The 16,254-nt window shown below is 29.7% G+C and overlaps 1 protein-coding gene across 1 annotated transcript; it reads left to right on the top strand.

Annotated features, from left to right (window-relative positions):
* The first annotated feature begins 777 nt into the window (after positions 1-777).
* Positions 778-10,625, top strand: LOC101505313 (disease resistance protein RPP2A-like). Its single transcript, XM_012713783.3, is given in 10 exon segments — positions 778-1,464; positions 3,076-4,126; positions 4,363-4,814; positions 5,235-6,342; positions 6,794-7,069; positions 7,451-7,748; positions 7,751-8,280; positions 9,022-9,471; positions 9,654-9,787; positions 10,048-10,625. Coding segments are annotated over 10 exon segments (4,914 nt in total). The 5' UTR covers positions 778-961; the 3' UTR covers positions 10,160-10,625.
* Positions 10,626-16,254: the final 5,629 nt, after the last annotated feature.

The following is a 16,254-nucleotide window of genomic DNA, read 5'->3' as shown; positions in this document are numbered from 1 at the left end:
CCGTTTGATCTACAATTTTGATAAATTACTTCTACCACTGAGTTTGTTATTTTAATATACAATATGAATAATTTTACCTTGTTTGAGAGTTATAGATGTATATTAATTAAATAATTCTTTTTTAATTTCATAAAAAATATCATTATGTAAGCGATGAAGACATTTTTCACCGGAGTAAAAGAGTGATTGACCATGTATAGAAAAAAAAAAGTGATTGGAAACAAGACAATGGACACGGGCGAGCCAGGACAGCGATGGGTGACACCGTGCCGCAAATGGCGTGGTCAACGCGCAGGGTTGGGTCGCAGGACATGTTACGACGGTCTACTCGGATATCGGTGGGTACGGCGGCGAGCTTGGTTAAAGTCAAAGAGAGGTCATTCAACAAATGTTATCGACGAAAGAAGTCGCAAATTCGTTAGCTTTTTACTGTGACCTAACAGACATTTCTCGACGGTTCTTCCAATCCGTGACTCCGGAGCCTAACACATTGAAGTGTAACATGGTGGTATGGCTGAAGATTTATTCAATTCAGTAAATTTGTACTTCAATTCATATTAATCTCTTCCATTTATTTACGATTATAATAATATTATCTTTACTACTGACATGGCAATTGGAAGTTAACATCAAACAATTTGTAACATATTATATGATATGCGGAAAGAGTAAAATATTGGCAACTATGTTATTTACTGCACGATTATAATTTAATAGGAAAAAAAACAAACATAAGTCAATACTATATCAACAACATTCATAAATAAGGCATTTTAATTTCTTTTTGAAAAAATTGAAAAATAGAGTCACTGTATTTTGTAGTGGAGCAATGACTCTTTTCTGTTGTTGTTCTTTTTACTCAAGACGACTTTGACTTAAATACTATGCAGAGTTGTAATAAAAAGGATTGGTCTCATTTCAGCTTCTTATTCATCTGAAAACTCAATCATTCAAAATCTTCATGGCTTCCTTCAGTTCTTCTTGCAGAAACAAGGATTCTGAATCAATATTTAACAATGATAGTAATTCAAACTTGATCTACGATGTGTTTTTGAGTTTCTGTGACAATGATACTGATAAATCTTTTGCATCATATCTATATACTGCTCTCACAGTAGCTGGAGTTGTTGTTTTCAGGGATGACAACAACAAGCTTAGAAATCATGATCAGATAATAACACCCTCGGTTCTGCATGCAATTGAAGGTTCTAGAATGTCTATTATAATTTTCTCAAGAAATTATGCTGATTCAGCACGGTGCTTGCATGAGTTGGAGAAAATAATGGAGTCTTACAGAACCATTGGCCAGATGGTTTTGCCTGTGTTCTATGATGTAGATCCCTCTGATGCATGTCATTATGAAGGTATGATTGGACAAGCTTTTAAAGATTTTACACAAAAAATCTGGAAGCAAGATGAATCAAGTGAAGGTAGCAATATTTCAGGATTTGTTGTGGATTCTAGGTAATTTTGAAGTTAGATTTTGATTATTGTGAAATTAAGTTAAATATTGCTCAATTTTCATGGTCTTTATTATATACATGATTGTTAGCTTTTTGTACGTCTTGGATGTCGAAATTCGCAAATAGTTTATCATTTCTCATCCATTTGGTATCCGTTTATAACAATCTAATCCTTATAGAAGAGCTCTAAACCCAGGTTGACTTTGGACATATCGTGATTGATCCATATGAGTTGACCACAAAAAATGAGATTAGCAAAAGTGGCTCACTTTAGTAATAAGTCATGGTATCTAACTTTCTTAGTATATGACTATTGACTCCCTTCTATTTGTTAGCTCTCTTATCATTTGCTCCACAAGCTATCACACGTGAGATCTTTAATATAAGCTTCCACAGAATCTGTTTGTTCTACTTTATGCATTAAATAGAAAATCTCCGATACTTTCTTCGTCTATATTCATGTATTGAATCAATTAGTTACACTCACACATTTCATTAATTCGTTAAATATTTGAACTTGTCAAAACTTGACCTCTTAAGTCTTGATATGTCTAGAGACTTCACATTTTGCCCCCTGAACTAATGTTTTGGAAAACTTTGTCAAATTTTGGTTTTAAAAGTGGCAGCAGGTTTAAAACAATTATAAGAGTTAAAAGGTTTTCTTAAATGTTTTAAGATAACACAAGCTTTTAGGAAGAAACTGTTATGGAGAAAATTATAAGAATTAGAACATTTTTTTAAGTTGCCATAACTTATACTATAAATTATAAAAGAATTACAGTCAATTAGAGAAGTAGATGTTAGTTTAGTTATACAAAACAGATACCGACTTGAGTATTCTGACTTTTAAGTAGAGTTAAAATTTTTTACACACAAATTTCTTGTATTGTTTCCATAAACTTGATGTAGCGGCCATACCGATACTCGATATACGGCTATAGCTTTTGAGGGTCGGCCACTATCCGAGATTGACTACATAGCACGAGTTTTGTTTTTTGCACCGTTGAGAATATATTTTACATTTTTATTCTCTTTATTATATTTGATTTTTAATCAAGGCCATTTTTGCCATTTTATAATTACAAAATACATTTTTACTTCCACTTACTTTCTCTCCAATCAAACACGGGAAGTAAAAGTTTTAACTGTTATTTCCTTCCAATTTCTCTCCTACCAAACAATAAAAAAATCATCTCACTTTCAATTATTTTTCCTCTGAATTTTTTCCCTGTCACTTTCTTTCTTCAACCAAACAAAGCATAAGGGATTCTCAATTATTTTCTTATGAAGCTTCCTATTGTTTGACTTCTTTAACGAAATACCTGTTTGCAGTTGTTTTTCTATTCAAGGCTTTTATTCCTTTATTGTTGTCGGTTCACTAAGAAGTATAATGATAGTTGCTTGTATTTTGACTTCACATTGTTTTATTTGTAAAAAGAGTTATTGAAGAACACTTTGCTGCCGATATTCAATGCATCCTTTTAAATATAGTTGAGATTTTGCACATACGCATACAATCAAATACATACAATTACCATCTTTCACTAAAATCATATGATTGAGCATGTTTATATGATCACTTATGAACTTTTTCCCGTGTCATATTTTATAGGAACAAAAGTAAAGATATAAAGAATTTAGTTGAACATGCAGCTCATTTGCTGGACAAGACATACCTATTCGTTGCCGACCATCCAGTGGGAGTAGAGTCTCGGGTGCAAGAAGTGATTCAACTACTGAACAACAAACCATCGGATCATACTCTACTTGTAGGGATATGGGGGATGGGAGGGATAGGTAAAACAACCATTGCGAAAGGCACTTATAATCGAATGGGGTGCAGTTTTGAGGATAAGAGCTTCCTCCTAAATGTTGGACGGGTTTGGAACCAGACTAATGGCCAAGTTTCCTTACAACAATGGCTTCTTTCAGATATCTACAAAACAACAAAAGTAGAGACAAAGACATTTGATTTAGCCATAAATATACTAAAGGAAAGACTTAACAAAAGAAGGATATTTCTTGTGCTTGACGATGTTCGTGGTTTGAACCAATTCTATGCTTTGTGTGGAGCTGGTGGCCTTGAATGGTTTGGTCAAGGAAGTAGAATTATTATCACAACAAGATATAGACATATACTTCATCAACTTAACGCTGACCATGTATATGAAATGAAAGCAATGGACAAATATGAGTCTCTTGAACTTTTTAGTTGGCATGCATTCAAGCAACCAAGTCCTATTGGAGGTTTTGGTTTCTTTTCTAGAGACGCTGTTTTGTGCTCTAGGGGAATGCCGCTGACTCTTCAAGTTATTGGATCCTTTTTGTTTACTAAGGGATGGAAAAAATGGAAGAGTGTGTTGAACAAACTCAAAATCACTCCGGATGACATAATGGGGATGCTGGGAATAAGTTTTGGTGGTTTAATTAATGATGAAGTCAAAAAAATATTTCTTGACATAGCTTTGAACTTAATTGGGATGGACCAGGATGATGTAATTCAAATATTAAAAGCATCTGGTTATTCTGCAGAAACTGGAATTAGAGCCCTTGTACAACAAAGCCTTGTAACTGTAGATTGCAAGAACAGGATTGATATGCATGATTTGGTACTGGAATTTGGAAGAGAAGTCATAAGGAAAAAATCAACGGGTATGGATGAGGTGAGTAGTAAGATATGCGTTTTTTAAGCTGTACTCGATTTATAATTTATGTTTTTTTTTTTTAATTTAAAATAAATAATGTCAAAGGAAGCAAATAGTATGCTCGGAAATTTGTTAAGCTGTGAATCACTAATTAGTGGCAAAGTCCAGGTCTCAAAACTCGTTTGATGTCAATTGCATAGAAGTTTTTTAGGTACCGAATATAAATTTCGATTTTATTTTGTTTTTTATTTCAGGAAAGGATCTACGATGTATTTTTGAGTTATAGAGAAGACTGCCGCACAAAATTTATTGCACATATCTATACAGCTCTTCAAAATGCCGGGATTTATGTTTTCAGAGATAATGATGAGATTCAACGAGGAGATCAAATATCAGTCTCACTGTTAGAAGCAATAAGACAATCTAGAATCGCTATTGTTGTTTTGTCTAGAAATTATGCTAGTTCAAGATGGTGTATGCTAGAGTTGGAGACCATCATGGACATTGGCAGAACCCAGGGTCTGGTGGTTGTGCCAGTTTTCTATGAGGTAGATCCCTCGGAAGTACGACATCAGACAGGTAAGTTTGGAAAAGCTTTTAAAGATCTCATATCAAGAACCTCAGCGGATGAAGACAAGAAGACAAATTGGGAAACATCACTCCTTGAAGTTGGTGGCATAGCAGGGGTTGTCATCATAAATTCCAAGTAACTTATTTTATTTATTTATGCATATTTTTTGGTGTTGTCAGATCATGATGCTTTGACCTATTGGCCTTTTAGTTATTATGTAGCTCTCTCTATGTCTAGAAATTTTCCAAACAGGCGTTCCTAATCCATTTAGTATTTTTAGTGGTTTGGGGATAGAGCTTATACAGCTTGGACATTCATAGCATCTTACAAGCCTGTTTTGTGGTACTGAGTTAGATCCAAAACCTAACACACGTGAGAGGAAAGAAAAGAAAGAAAAAGACCTAATATCTAGGTGTCATTCATTACTCACAAAGCATTTTATGTGCAGCTATCTTTTTTTTCCCTTAAAATTCCTCCTCTTCTTTTCCTACGTACACATGTTGTACAATGGTTATATAATTGTTCATGCATTTCTCTTGGGTTCATATTTTGCAGGAATGAAAGTGAGGATATCACGAAAGTAGTAGACCATGTTACCAATTTGCTGGACAGGACAGATTTATTCGTTGCAGACCATCCAGTGGGGGTAGAATCTCGTGTACAAGATGTTATTAAACTGTTGAACAGTCAAGAATCAAAAGACAGTCTGCTGCTTGGAGTATGGGGCATGGGAGGGATCGGTAAAACAACAATTGCTAAAGCCGCTTACAATAAAATTCGTCGTGATTTTGAGGCAAAGAGCTTCCTCCTAAATGTCAGGGAAATTTGGGAACAAGATAATGGCAAAATTTCTCTACAGCAACGCCTTCTTTCTGATATATACAAAACAACAAAAATAAAGATAGATACGGTTGAATCAGGAAAAATGATATTACAGGAAAGACTTCGCCAAAAGAAGATATTTCTTGTTCTTGACGATGTGAATAAATTGGATCAATTGAATGCTTTGTGCGGAAGTCGCAAATGGTTTGGTCAAGGAAGTAAAATAATCATCACAACAAGAGATGATGATTTACTTTGTAGACTTAAAGTTGACTGTGTATATAGAATGAAAGAAATGGACGGCAATGAATCTATCGAGCTTTTTAGTTGGCATGCATTCAAGCAGCCAGATCCTTTTGAAGGTTTTGCTGACCTTTCTAGAGATGTTGTTAAGTACTCTGGGGGATTGCCACTAGCTCTTCAAGTCATCGGGTCCTTTTTGTTGACTAGGAGAAGGAAAAAAGAGTGGAAGAGTGTAATGGAGAAACTCAAACACATTCCCAATGACAAAGTGTTAGAGAAGCTCAGAATAAGTTTTGATGGTTTAAGTGATGATGACGTGAAAGAGATATTCCTTGATATTGCTTTTTTCTTTATTGGAATGGACCAGGAAGATGTAACTAAGATATTGAAAAACTGTGGACACTATGCAGAAATCGGAATAAGTGTCCTCGTACAACAGAGCCTTGTAACTGTTGATAGGAAGAACAAGGTTGGAATGCATGATTTGCTAAGAGACATGGGAAGAGAGATTGTCCGCAATAAATCAACAGAGGCAGGCAAGGAGCCTAGTAGGTTATGGCGTTGCGAAGATGTTCATAATGTGTTGTCAAAAGATACTGTAAGATATTTATGTGTGGTTTTTCGTTTTTAAATTGTGTGTTTTGTCCCCTTGTAACTGACTGTGACAGTCATTACAAAGACACAGGAATATTGAGGTCCCTGCAATTTTAAATTTTGACAGAAATATCATGCACCAACTATCTTGCTGTCTGTGCTATTAGATGAAAACATATGAATGGTTTTATATTAAATATCTAACAAAAATGTCTGTTCTTTATTGTCAAAGGAAGCAAAATGAATGCTGAGGAATTTTTGTTGCCGTTCATTTGTTTTATATTTCTCATTAAGCATGAAAATTAGCTTCATGGTGAATTGTTTTGTGCCACCTGTTTCCTAGTAATAGATTATTTGGGCTTAAGTTAAAACCTTACTATTGTATCCAGCTACACCAATATTAACTACCACTTACTTAAGCTATGTTTTATTTTTCTTTTCATTTTGTTTCACAGAAAACTATAGATGTTAAGGGACTGACTTTAAAGATGTCAAGAATGGACTCACCAACTTATTTAGAAACTAAAGCATTTGAGAAGATGGATAAGCTTAGATTACTTCAACTTGCTGGCATACAACTTGATGGAGATTACAAGCATTTTTCAAGAGATCTTCGATGGCTTTGTTGGCATGGATTTCCTTTAAAATATATACCAGCAGACTTTCATCAAGGCAGTTTAGTTGCCGCTGACTTAAAATATTCCAATCTGGAACAAGTGTGGAAGTCTCAGGTACGCCGGCAATAAAGTACTAATCTTCCATTTAGAGTCAATAAACCTGAATTCAGTGTCTCATAGTACTTCTACTTAATTATTATTTAAAATCAATTTACGAGAGAGTACAAAGGGTCCTTTTACCCAGATATACATACAAAACAATGCAGCCAAAAGAAAGCACAAAGAAAGTTAATTCAATTTGTCTTCAAACGTCAATATGATGAAGAGTGGTTAAAATTTGAATATGTTAAAAGATGTCTTATATGTATTTTAAATTGTCATGGGAAAAGAAAATAGCAGTTTTTTAATAATTTCTTTCAGTTATTCTATTTGTTTCTATCTATTTTTTGTAGGTTTCTTCTCTAATATATGTCTTAAAATTTTATTTTCTTACAGTTTCTGAAGGGGCTGAAAATTCTTAATCTTAGTCATTCTCATAACTTGAGACAAACCCCAGACTTTTCTAACTTGCCAAATCTTGAAAAGTTAATACTCAAAGACTGTCCAAGTTTGTCTTCAATTTCGTCTAATATAGAATATCTCAGTAAGATTCTATTGATAAATTTGAAAGACTGTACAGGCCTTCGTAAACTTCCAAGAAGCATCTATAAGTTAGAGTCCTTAAAGACTTTCATAGTGTCTGGATGTACAAAAATTGACAAGTTGGAAGAGGATATAGAACAAATGAAATCTCTGCCACCCTGGTTGCGGATAAAACTGCTATAACAAGAGTGCCCTTTGCAGTACTAAAATTAAAAAGTATTGGATATATTTGTTTGTGTGGCCATGAAGGATTCTCACGTAATGTGTTTCCTTCAATTATTCAATCTTGGATGTCTCCAACAAATAATATCCTATCCCTAGTTCATACACCTGCAGGCACATCATCTCTTGAGTTCTTAGATGAGCAAAATGATAGTTTCTATGGTCTACCATTGATTTTTAAAGACCTTCAGATTCTTCAACGTCTTTGGTTGAAATGTGAGTCAGAAGCTCAACTAAACCAAACTCTAGCAAGTATTCTGGATAACTTACCTTCCAAAAGTTTTGAGGAATTGGAAGCAATGCAAAACACACCACAAACCTCAAATGTTATGACTTCAGCATCAATTGATTGTTGTATTAAAGTTCAAATTTCAAGCTCACAAAATTCCTCGACATCCCTTTTAATTCAAATGGGAATGAACTGCCATGTCACTACTACTCTCAGAGAAAGCATTTTACAGGTTCTCTCTTTCTCCCTCTCTTACTTGCCAATTGTCACACATACACACACACACACACACTCTATGTATTTCAGTAATTATGTGTATATATCACACATATAATTTAAATATTCTTAGAAAAAATGTTTTACTTTCTCCCTCTCTTTCAACCCCTACCTCCCCCATACACACCTCTGTATTTCTGTGTATATCATATATCACACACTTCTCTGTAAATATCAGTGTCACTCACACATGTATAAGTAGGTGAATAATTTATTGTTGCTTTATTTATCTCGTCGTCGTTTAGAATATCAATTAAATGTGAATTTTGGCATATAAATCTACAACGATTATAGTAATAAGAAATGTATTAATATGTTGCACTTAAAAACCAAATGAATTAGCTTTAATATTTTATAGATTTAATTGCATTTTTATTCTCTATTTGGACTATACTTCATTTTTCTCCCTCAAGTTTTTCTTATGTCTCAATTTTTAAAATGTTGTCGTTAATCTTCTTTGACTTAAGCCATAGGTAGTTGAAAAACCGCTTTGTGTATCTCCACCCTAGTAATACGCATTAGCTATATTTCAAATATGTGTGCTATATTTCAAAAACATGCAAACACCACACATATTTAGCTTTAAGGCATATTTACCAACTAATAAAGTAACCATATTTTATTTAAGTTTATAACTTGATTAGGAATAGAACCAATGTAATTTAATAATTTTTTTTCACATACATGGATTGTACAGAAAATGCCTCCCAAAGGGTCTGGTTTTCTCCCCGATGACAATTATCCTGATTGGCTAACCTTCAACGATAACGGTTCTTCTGTAACTTTCAAAGTACCTCAAGTGGATGGACGTAGCTTGAAAACAATCATGTGCGTTGTCTATTCTTCTTCTCCAGATGATATAACATCAGAAGGCCTTAAAGTTATGTTGGTGATAAATTGCACAAAGAACACCATTCAGCTCTATAAGAGAGATGCATTATTGGCCTCCTCTGATGAAGAGGAGTGGCAGAGAATAGTATCAAATACAGAACCAGGCGACATAGTGAAAGTTCTTGTTGTTTTTGGACATGAATTCATTGTGAAAAAGACATCGGTCTACCTTATCTATGATGAACCGATTGACCAAAAGGCAAAGCACTGCCTTGAGCCAGATAAGAATATCACTTTTTCTAGTGGTGATGGAAATGTAAGTAACATTGGCCTAAATCTCCCTATGCAGATTTTTTATTTTTGTTTTTCACATTGTTATAATGAAAGGAGCCAAGGAAGACTTACGAATGGAATTGGACTAATTGTGAATGACATGTCATTTCTTATAATCTATTATTTTGTTATTTATTCCCTCTTTCTTTTTGTTTTTGAGTTTAGATATATGGCAGACTCTTCTTCAGACTTCCTTCCCTTGTTCGAGCCGTTCTGATTTCACGACCTTTCTGGTTCTTTTTGGGTGTCATTATGGTCTGGTGGTCTCGCTACGATTCTAACAAACGAAGAAGTTTAAGGTAACAACTAACATATTCTATTTTGTTTCTGAAAAACATTTGATGTTAAGAAATATTATTTGTTTTTCGCTGTGCATTGAAGCTTTCCTATAACACTAACATCAGTAAAAGACCATCACCTATTTAGATTGTGAATAACTCATTTCCCTTTGAAATTTATGATTTCAAACTATTACGGAGTGAAGGCTTGTAATTAGTAATGATTTTGTGTTGTTAATATTTGGGATACTTCCTGTTATTGACTATTTTGTATGAAACAGGAAAAGACATCCGAGAGCTCTTGAGGATTCTGTTATCCCTTGTCAAGGAACGAACTTCTTTTGGGTTATGTACAGCAAGATTTTAAAATGCTGTCGTCGTGGCTATCCATAATGTTGATGAAGTAGTTGCAATTGCAGTCACAATATAGTTGCAGATATCTTAAAAACCATTTAGTTGCGATTAAAGTTGCAGTTGTTGACTGCAGTTTAGAACTAAGATGCACAGATAAAAGTGAAGAGCGTGAAGGATGGGTTGACGCCAATCAAGAAGGAATTGATTCCAACTATTTCCTATTTTTGAAGTCACAGGACTAAGTTGCAATGCAAGAAGAGCAACAAGCGAAAATTGATCATTAAGACAGGACCAACATGAAAGGGTAGAAAAATCAAATAATGAATGTTCTCCCAAGCCAAGTTAATCACAGATAAGAGTGTCTTTCTTTGATCCTCATTTCATTTGTGTCGAAATTAGCGCCGTGCAAAAAATCCGATTATCAGACTTAAATTCAAAATCGGATACAAACTCATTTTAAATATCCGGTTAAAATAATACAGTTATAATCTGGTTTATTTATCAATCAGTTGGATACCCACTTTTATATTTGGATTTAGTTTTTATCCACTCAACTTTCAAAAATCATAAATCTCAAAAACTCAAACGATTCTGATTTTGCCATCTCATATGCCTCAATATTTTATTAATTTTGAGATTTTTTTCTTTGAAATATATTTTTTTCGAAAAAAATTAAAAAACTTTTTTTTTTTTCAGAAAAATTTTAAATCAAATATTTTCTCAAAAAATTTGATGAGAAAGATTTCTTGAAACAATCAAAAAAATTTTCTCGAATTAAAAAATTTGTAAATAATTTTTTATCGAAAAAAATCAAAAAAAATTTATCAGACAAGTTTAAGAAAAAAAATTTGTCAAAATTTTTTTAAAAAAGAAAATCAAATTTGTTTTGAAAAAGTGGGTTTATAGTCCCACTAAGCCTACAAATTTTAAGGACTTTTTAATTATAAGTTTTTTTTATCCCTCCGACATGTGGGATGGACTCAATAATTAGTGAACTTGTCAAATTGACAGCTCTAGTTATTACTAACCAATCATATTGTATGCTAATTATTTAATAAATTAAGATATTTAATATTTATTGAGAAAGACTAAAATATGATAAAACTAAATATTTTAAATATAATTTCTTAAATTACTGATTTTTAAATGATGAATTTTTTCAAAATGTCACATTAATATATTAGGTTGAAAATGATATTGAGACTTAGATATTACTTAAACTTAATTATAATTGTTCAAGAAAAAAATTAATATATTAAATTTATTAGATATTTTAAATTTATTAAATCTTGTAGTGGTGATGTCTATTTCGGTATTAGGAACAAACTTTCAAGTGTTTATATTTTCTACGGTTTTATTATGGTGCAATAATTTTTAAATTTGATCGATTTTTTTTTTAAGTGTTTGTATTTTCTACGGTTTTAGTAATAAGTAATTTATTGAACTAGTATGAATCAGAATCGGTGGTCTTAATGAAGGTAGTAATAAATCAATTTTAATCACAAGTTATTATAAACAATTGAACATGTTCAAATTGAAAGCAATTGTGTGGTTGATGTATGTTTTTTATTGAGTTTTCATTTTTTAAATAACTAGTTTTTAAATTATAAATAAATGATTTTTTAAAAAGTAAATATTAAAAAATAATCAAATTTTAAACCGTTTTTGAGAAAAAATCAATTTTAAAATTGAATTTTTCGAAACCAGTTGCTTAATTAAAAATCTGTTATATAACCATAACCAATTTTACAATTGATTTTATAACCGTTTTTAAACTAAATAATAAATTTAATTATAAATTTAAATTCATATTGTAATTTTAAAATGGATATGATTTGATTGTTTTAAAAAATCAACCAAGCACAGTTCCTAGCACGGGGGTGGTTATGTCTTGATGAATCTTCAGGATTTGAATAGATTTGTACTCATGTTAGTGTTTTGGATACGTGCTTCGTGCAAGACATGTATAATTTTAGTTAAATAATGTTCTTCATTTGCTTCAAGTCCATTATGGAATCTCTCTTTTACAGGAATACTCAAAAGTATTGTTGGCTCAAAAAAAAAAATAAGACCCAAACTAAAAAAGACAAAAACCAGGTAGGTGGATTAAACAACCCAACCACACTATCAATGCCAATAAATAACTACAACTAACGCCCATTAATGGGTCAAAAATATGAGCAGCCACCTTAGGCCACCAACATAAAATTAGTTTAATATTATTGTTTTTTTTGGGGTCAAAAGTTTAATATTCTTGTTCGATGAGCAGTTTAACTATTGAGACATTGGGGCTTACTTACTATTTCGGCCGGCCGGGCCTTATATTCATTCATGACATTATTCTGCAAGAAAAACCCAGCTTGAACCGTACCTTACATCAACTTAAAACAGAACGTAGCGGAAACGCAACTCAAAATTTTGACTTGACTCGCACTCTAAACCATAAAATACTAATTATTTTGATTCGCACTCACTATATTGTGAACTATTCCTCCCTACAAGACACGCCGTCACAATCACAATGAAGTTTCTAGCTACACCTTTTTCATGAGTGGATTGTGGAGGACGTGTCATTCGTTCTTGGGATCTCTTATTTATTATATTTTTCTATTTTAAATTATTGATTTATAATATCAATATAATTGTTATTTATTTTTTAATAAAATATCTTATTTATTATATCTTAATTCATTAAAAATTTCAATTAAATATAATTAATAAAAATATTTAAATAATAAAATTAATTTTATCATTAAAATTAATAAAAAGAAATTTAAAAAAGAAGTTGTCGACAATTTGTTGCTTTGCACAAACTCCAGTCTCGTCCTTTACAACACGCCAATCATAAATACCGCCCCTTGGCTTCAGACAAGCGTGCCCCACAACTGTTTTTTAAATTAAATGATTATATACAGTTAACTGAATGGTCATAACTCATAACTCAACTTAGAGTTTGACAACTAAAACTAGTGATTTTTTACTCTATAACGATGATTTATTGTCACAATTTTAAATTTGAAAAGAAAATACAATTTTAGGACCAAAACTCGCATTCTTTTAACTTAAAAAGCACTACTCTAGATAAAAATTAGGAGTTAAGATTAATGTTGTAATAAATATGATAATAAAATAACTGCAAAAGTAAATTATGTTTTTTTTTTAGTATTTGATGAGCCAAAATAAATAATAAATAAATTTCATCATTTTATTTTATGATAATGTCTCTCTAGACTCTAGTATAATATATAGGTGTGGAAATTGGACAAATAAGAGAGAGATTTTGCCTACCTCACCCTACTTGGTCATGTAAAAATTTTCATCAATTTTTTATTTTTCATCTTAATTGGAATTTGAATCTCATATTTATCTCTAATGAACTTTGAATTTTTCCATCTTTTTCGTCTGGATATATAAATAATAAATTTAAAAATTATATTTATTATAATTAATAATTATTATTAAAAAATAATAAAAATAAATTATATTTTTTATAAATAGAAAATTAAAATTTATACTAAATAAAGATTAAATAAAATAAAGTATATGTATATAATAATTTTAGTATTAGAGAGGATTCAAGGGTAAATAACACTCCCAACCTCCATCTTGTTTTTGAATTATAATTTTGGGGAAAACTTGAATATGAACTACCATTTAATCGAAGTAGATTTTCATCATAAAAATTAAAAATAAATTTAGGTGGATATCTATAAATACAAATTGTGCCATCTATGGTGATTAGCAAAATATAGTTAGAAACTAAAAAAATAAGATATAAGATATTTTTTTCTCACTTATCCTATTAACTTAAATAAAATATAAGAGTATCTATATTCTTAAATATAAGACTTTTATCATCAATACACAATAATTAAGAAAAATAATATTCTAATTAAATGTGTCAATAATATACAATATATTTTTAAAATAATTCTTTAATTATTAGGAGAGAAAAGTTAATGATTTTTTCTTTTATTCTTTTGTTTAATTATGAGTATTTTTGTAGAAAAAACAATTAATGTATTTTGTAATTTGGAAAATGTCTTATTAAAAGGGACAAAATTTTTTACATATAGGGACGGAGGTAGTAATAAAATTAAAAGTAAAATATTAAAATGAAAATATCAATATTTTTATATATTATAAAATAGTCATAATTACTCTTACAGTTCCTTAACTTAATTTCAGATGACAATTCAGTCATTTATCTTTTTTTTCTCTTTTCGATTTACTCCTTTATTTAATTTTAAGTAAACAATTTGATATTTTATGTTTTAAAATTTTATCACTTTTTTTTTACAAAAATTTATCAAAAAATTCAAACAAAACTCATAAAGTTAATTATCATTTTCAATATAATGTAAATTTCATCAAATTTATAACTCAAATATTTAAATAAACTCATATTTTTATTCTTTATATATTTTTGAATTTTTGTAATAAAATTAAATAAAAGACCAAATCGAAAGAATAAAAATAAAATACTGAAGTTTTATCTGAAATTAAATTAAGAGACTACGAGAACAGTTGTGTCTATAAAAAATAATAATTTAATATAATTAAATAAAACTAAAAAATAAAAGTGTATTAATAGAAAGAAAAAAAATTTGGAATGAATACAACAATAGTATAATAATAGGGTTCCGTTCCCATAGCCAAAGTCTAAATTAGTTATTTTTCTACTAAATAACTGTGAATCACTCATTCTCCTAATAATTAGAAAATTAAATATATATATATATATATATATATATATATATATAAATTGATTAGAATATAATCAAATAATTAACTAATAGATTATTGTACACTGATTCAATCGTTCTCAAATAGAAGTTGTAGCAATTTTTCTAAAAGTGCATATATTTTTTTATAGTTATTTAATGTATTGTTAGATATGTATCAAACACACATTGAAATTATAAAAATTTATCATACATCATATCTCTACTTAACTCTCTTAAATATTTAATTTATTTTATTTTGATACATAGATCTTTAGCACATTCTAACGGTCAAACATATCATATATAAAATAAATACCTGTATATAAAAAAAATGATATATTTAATTTCAGTAAAAAATATACATTTAATTGATCATGTATATTGATAAATTATTATTTAACAGATTAAGTTATTGAATAATCTAATTTATTTATGAATATATATACCATATTTGACAATTATTTATATATGTATATATAATCATTAAAATATCTTTATCTGTTAAAAATATGATTTTAATTTATTTTTTAATTATTTAATGAGAGAGATTACATCACATTAATTTTTCTGTCAAAAAAAGATTACACGACGTTAATAATATTTTAAGTTACGACTCAAATTAATCTTGACTCATTTAATATTAAATGAAAAAGATATCTATAAATTATATTTATTTGATCAAGTATATTTATAAATTATTATTTAACAGATTAATATAAATTTGAATTTAATATGAATAATCTAATTTATTTATGATACTTATATACTGTTTTTGACAAATTTTTTTAACTTATATATATAATCATCAAAATACTTTTATACGTTAAAAATATGATTTTAACTACTTGTGTGATTATTTAATGAGAGATATTACACGAGTATAAATTTTTTACCAAAAAAAGATTACACAACATTAGAGTAATATGAGTCTATGAAAAAAATAATATTCAAATTAAATTCTTAAATTGTATAATAGAGTAATATTAGTTTCTCTATTAAATTTAATCTAAATTCAATTAATTATTTTTGCTGAAATATTAGACAATAGTAATTAATAACAATATAAAATTATTTTATTATGTGATTGAACTACTTTTCCACTATATTTTAAAAAAAAATTCTTATTTTGTTTTCATTGACCGTGTTTAATGTATATTATGACATAAATACCACATTATTTCCTATTGACTTTTACTTTATTTTGTTGCTAATTTTAATATTTTTTGGCAAATATTCAAACACAAGAAACAAAATTAAAGTTATTATATTAAGAAAATAAAATAAAAGTAAAATAATAATATAAAAATAATTGGAAATAAAAATCCATGACGAGTATTATCTTCTAGTGATCTCTTCGCATCTATGAAAGTGAAACTACCGGCGTCAAGTGTGTGTAACAATTTAACA

Source organism: Cicer arietinum, chromosome 3 (genome assembly GCF_000331145.2).
Source record: "Cicer arietinum cultivar CDC Frontier isolate Library 1 chromosome 3, Cicar.CDCFrontier_v2.0, whole genome shotgun sequence".
In the NCBI taxonomy this organism is placed as follows: Eukaryota; Viridiplantae; Streptophyta; class Magnoliopsida; order Fabales; family Fabaceae; genus Cicer; species Cicer arietinum.
This window is presented reverse-complemented; position numbering and strand designations above follow the sequence as displayed.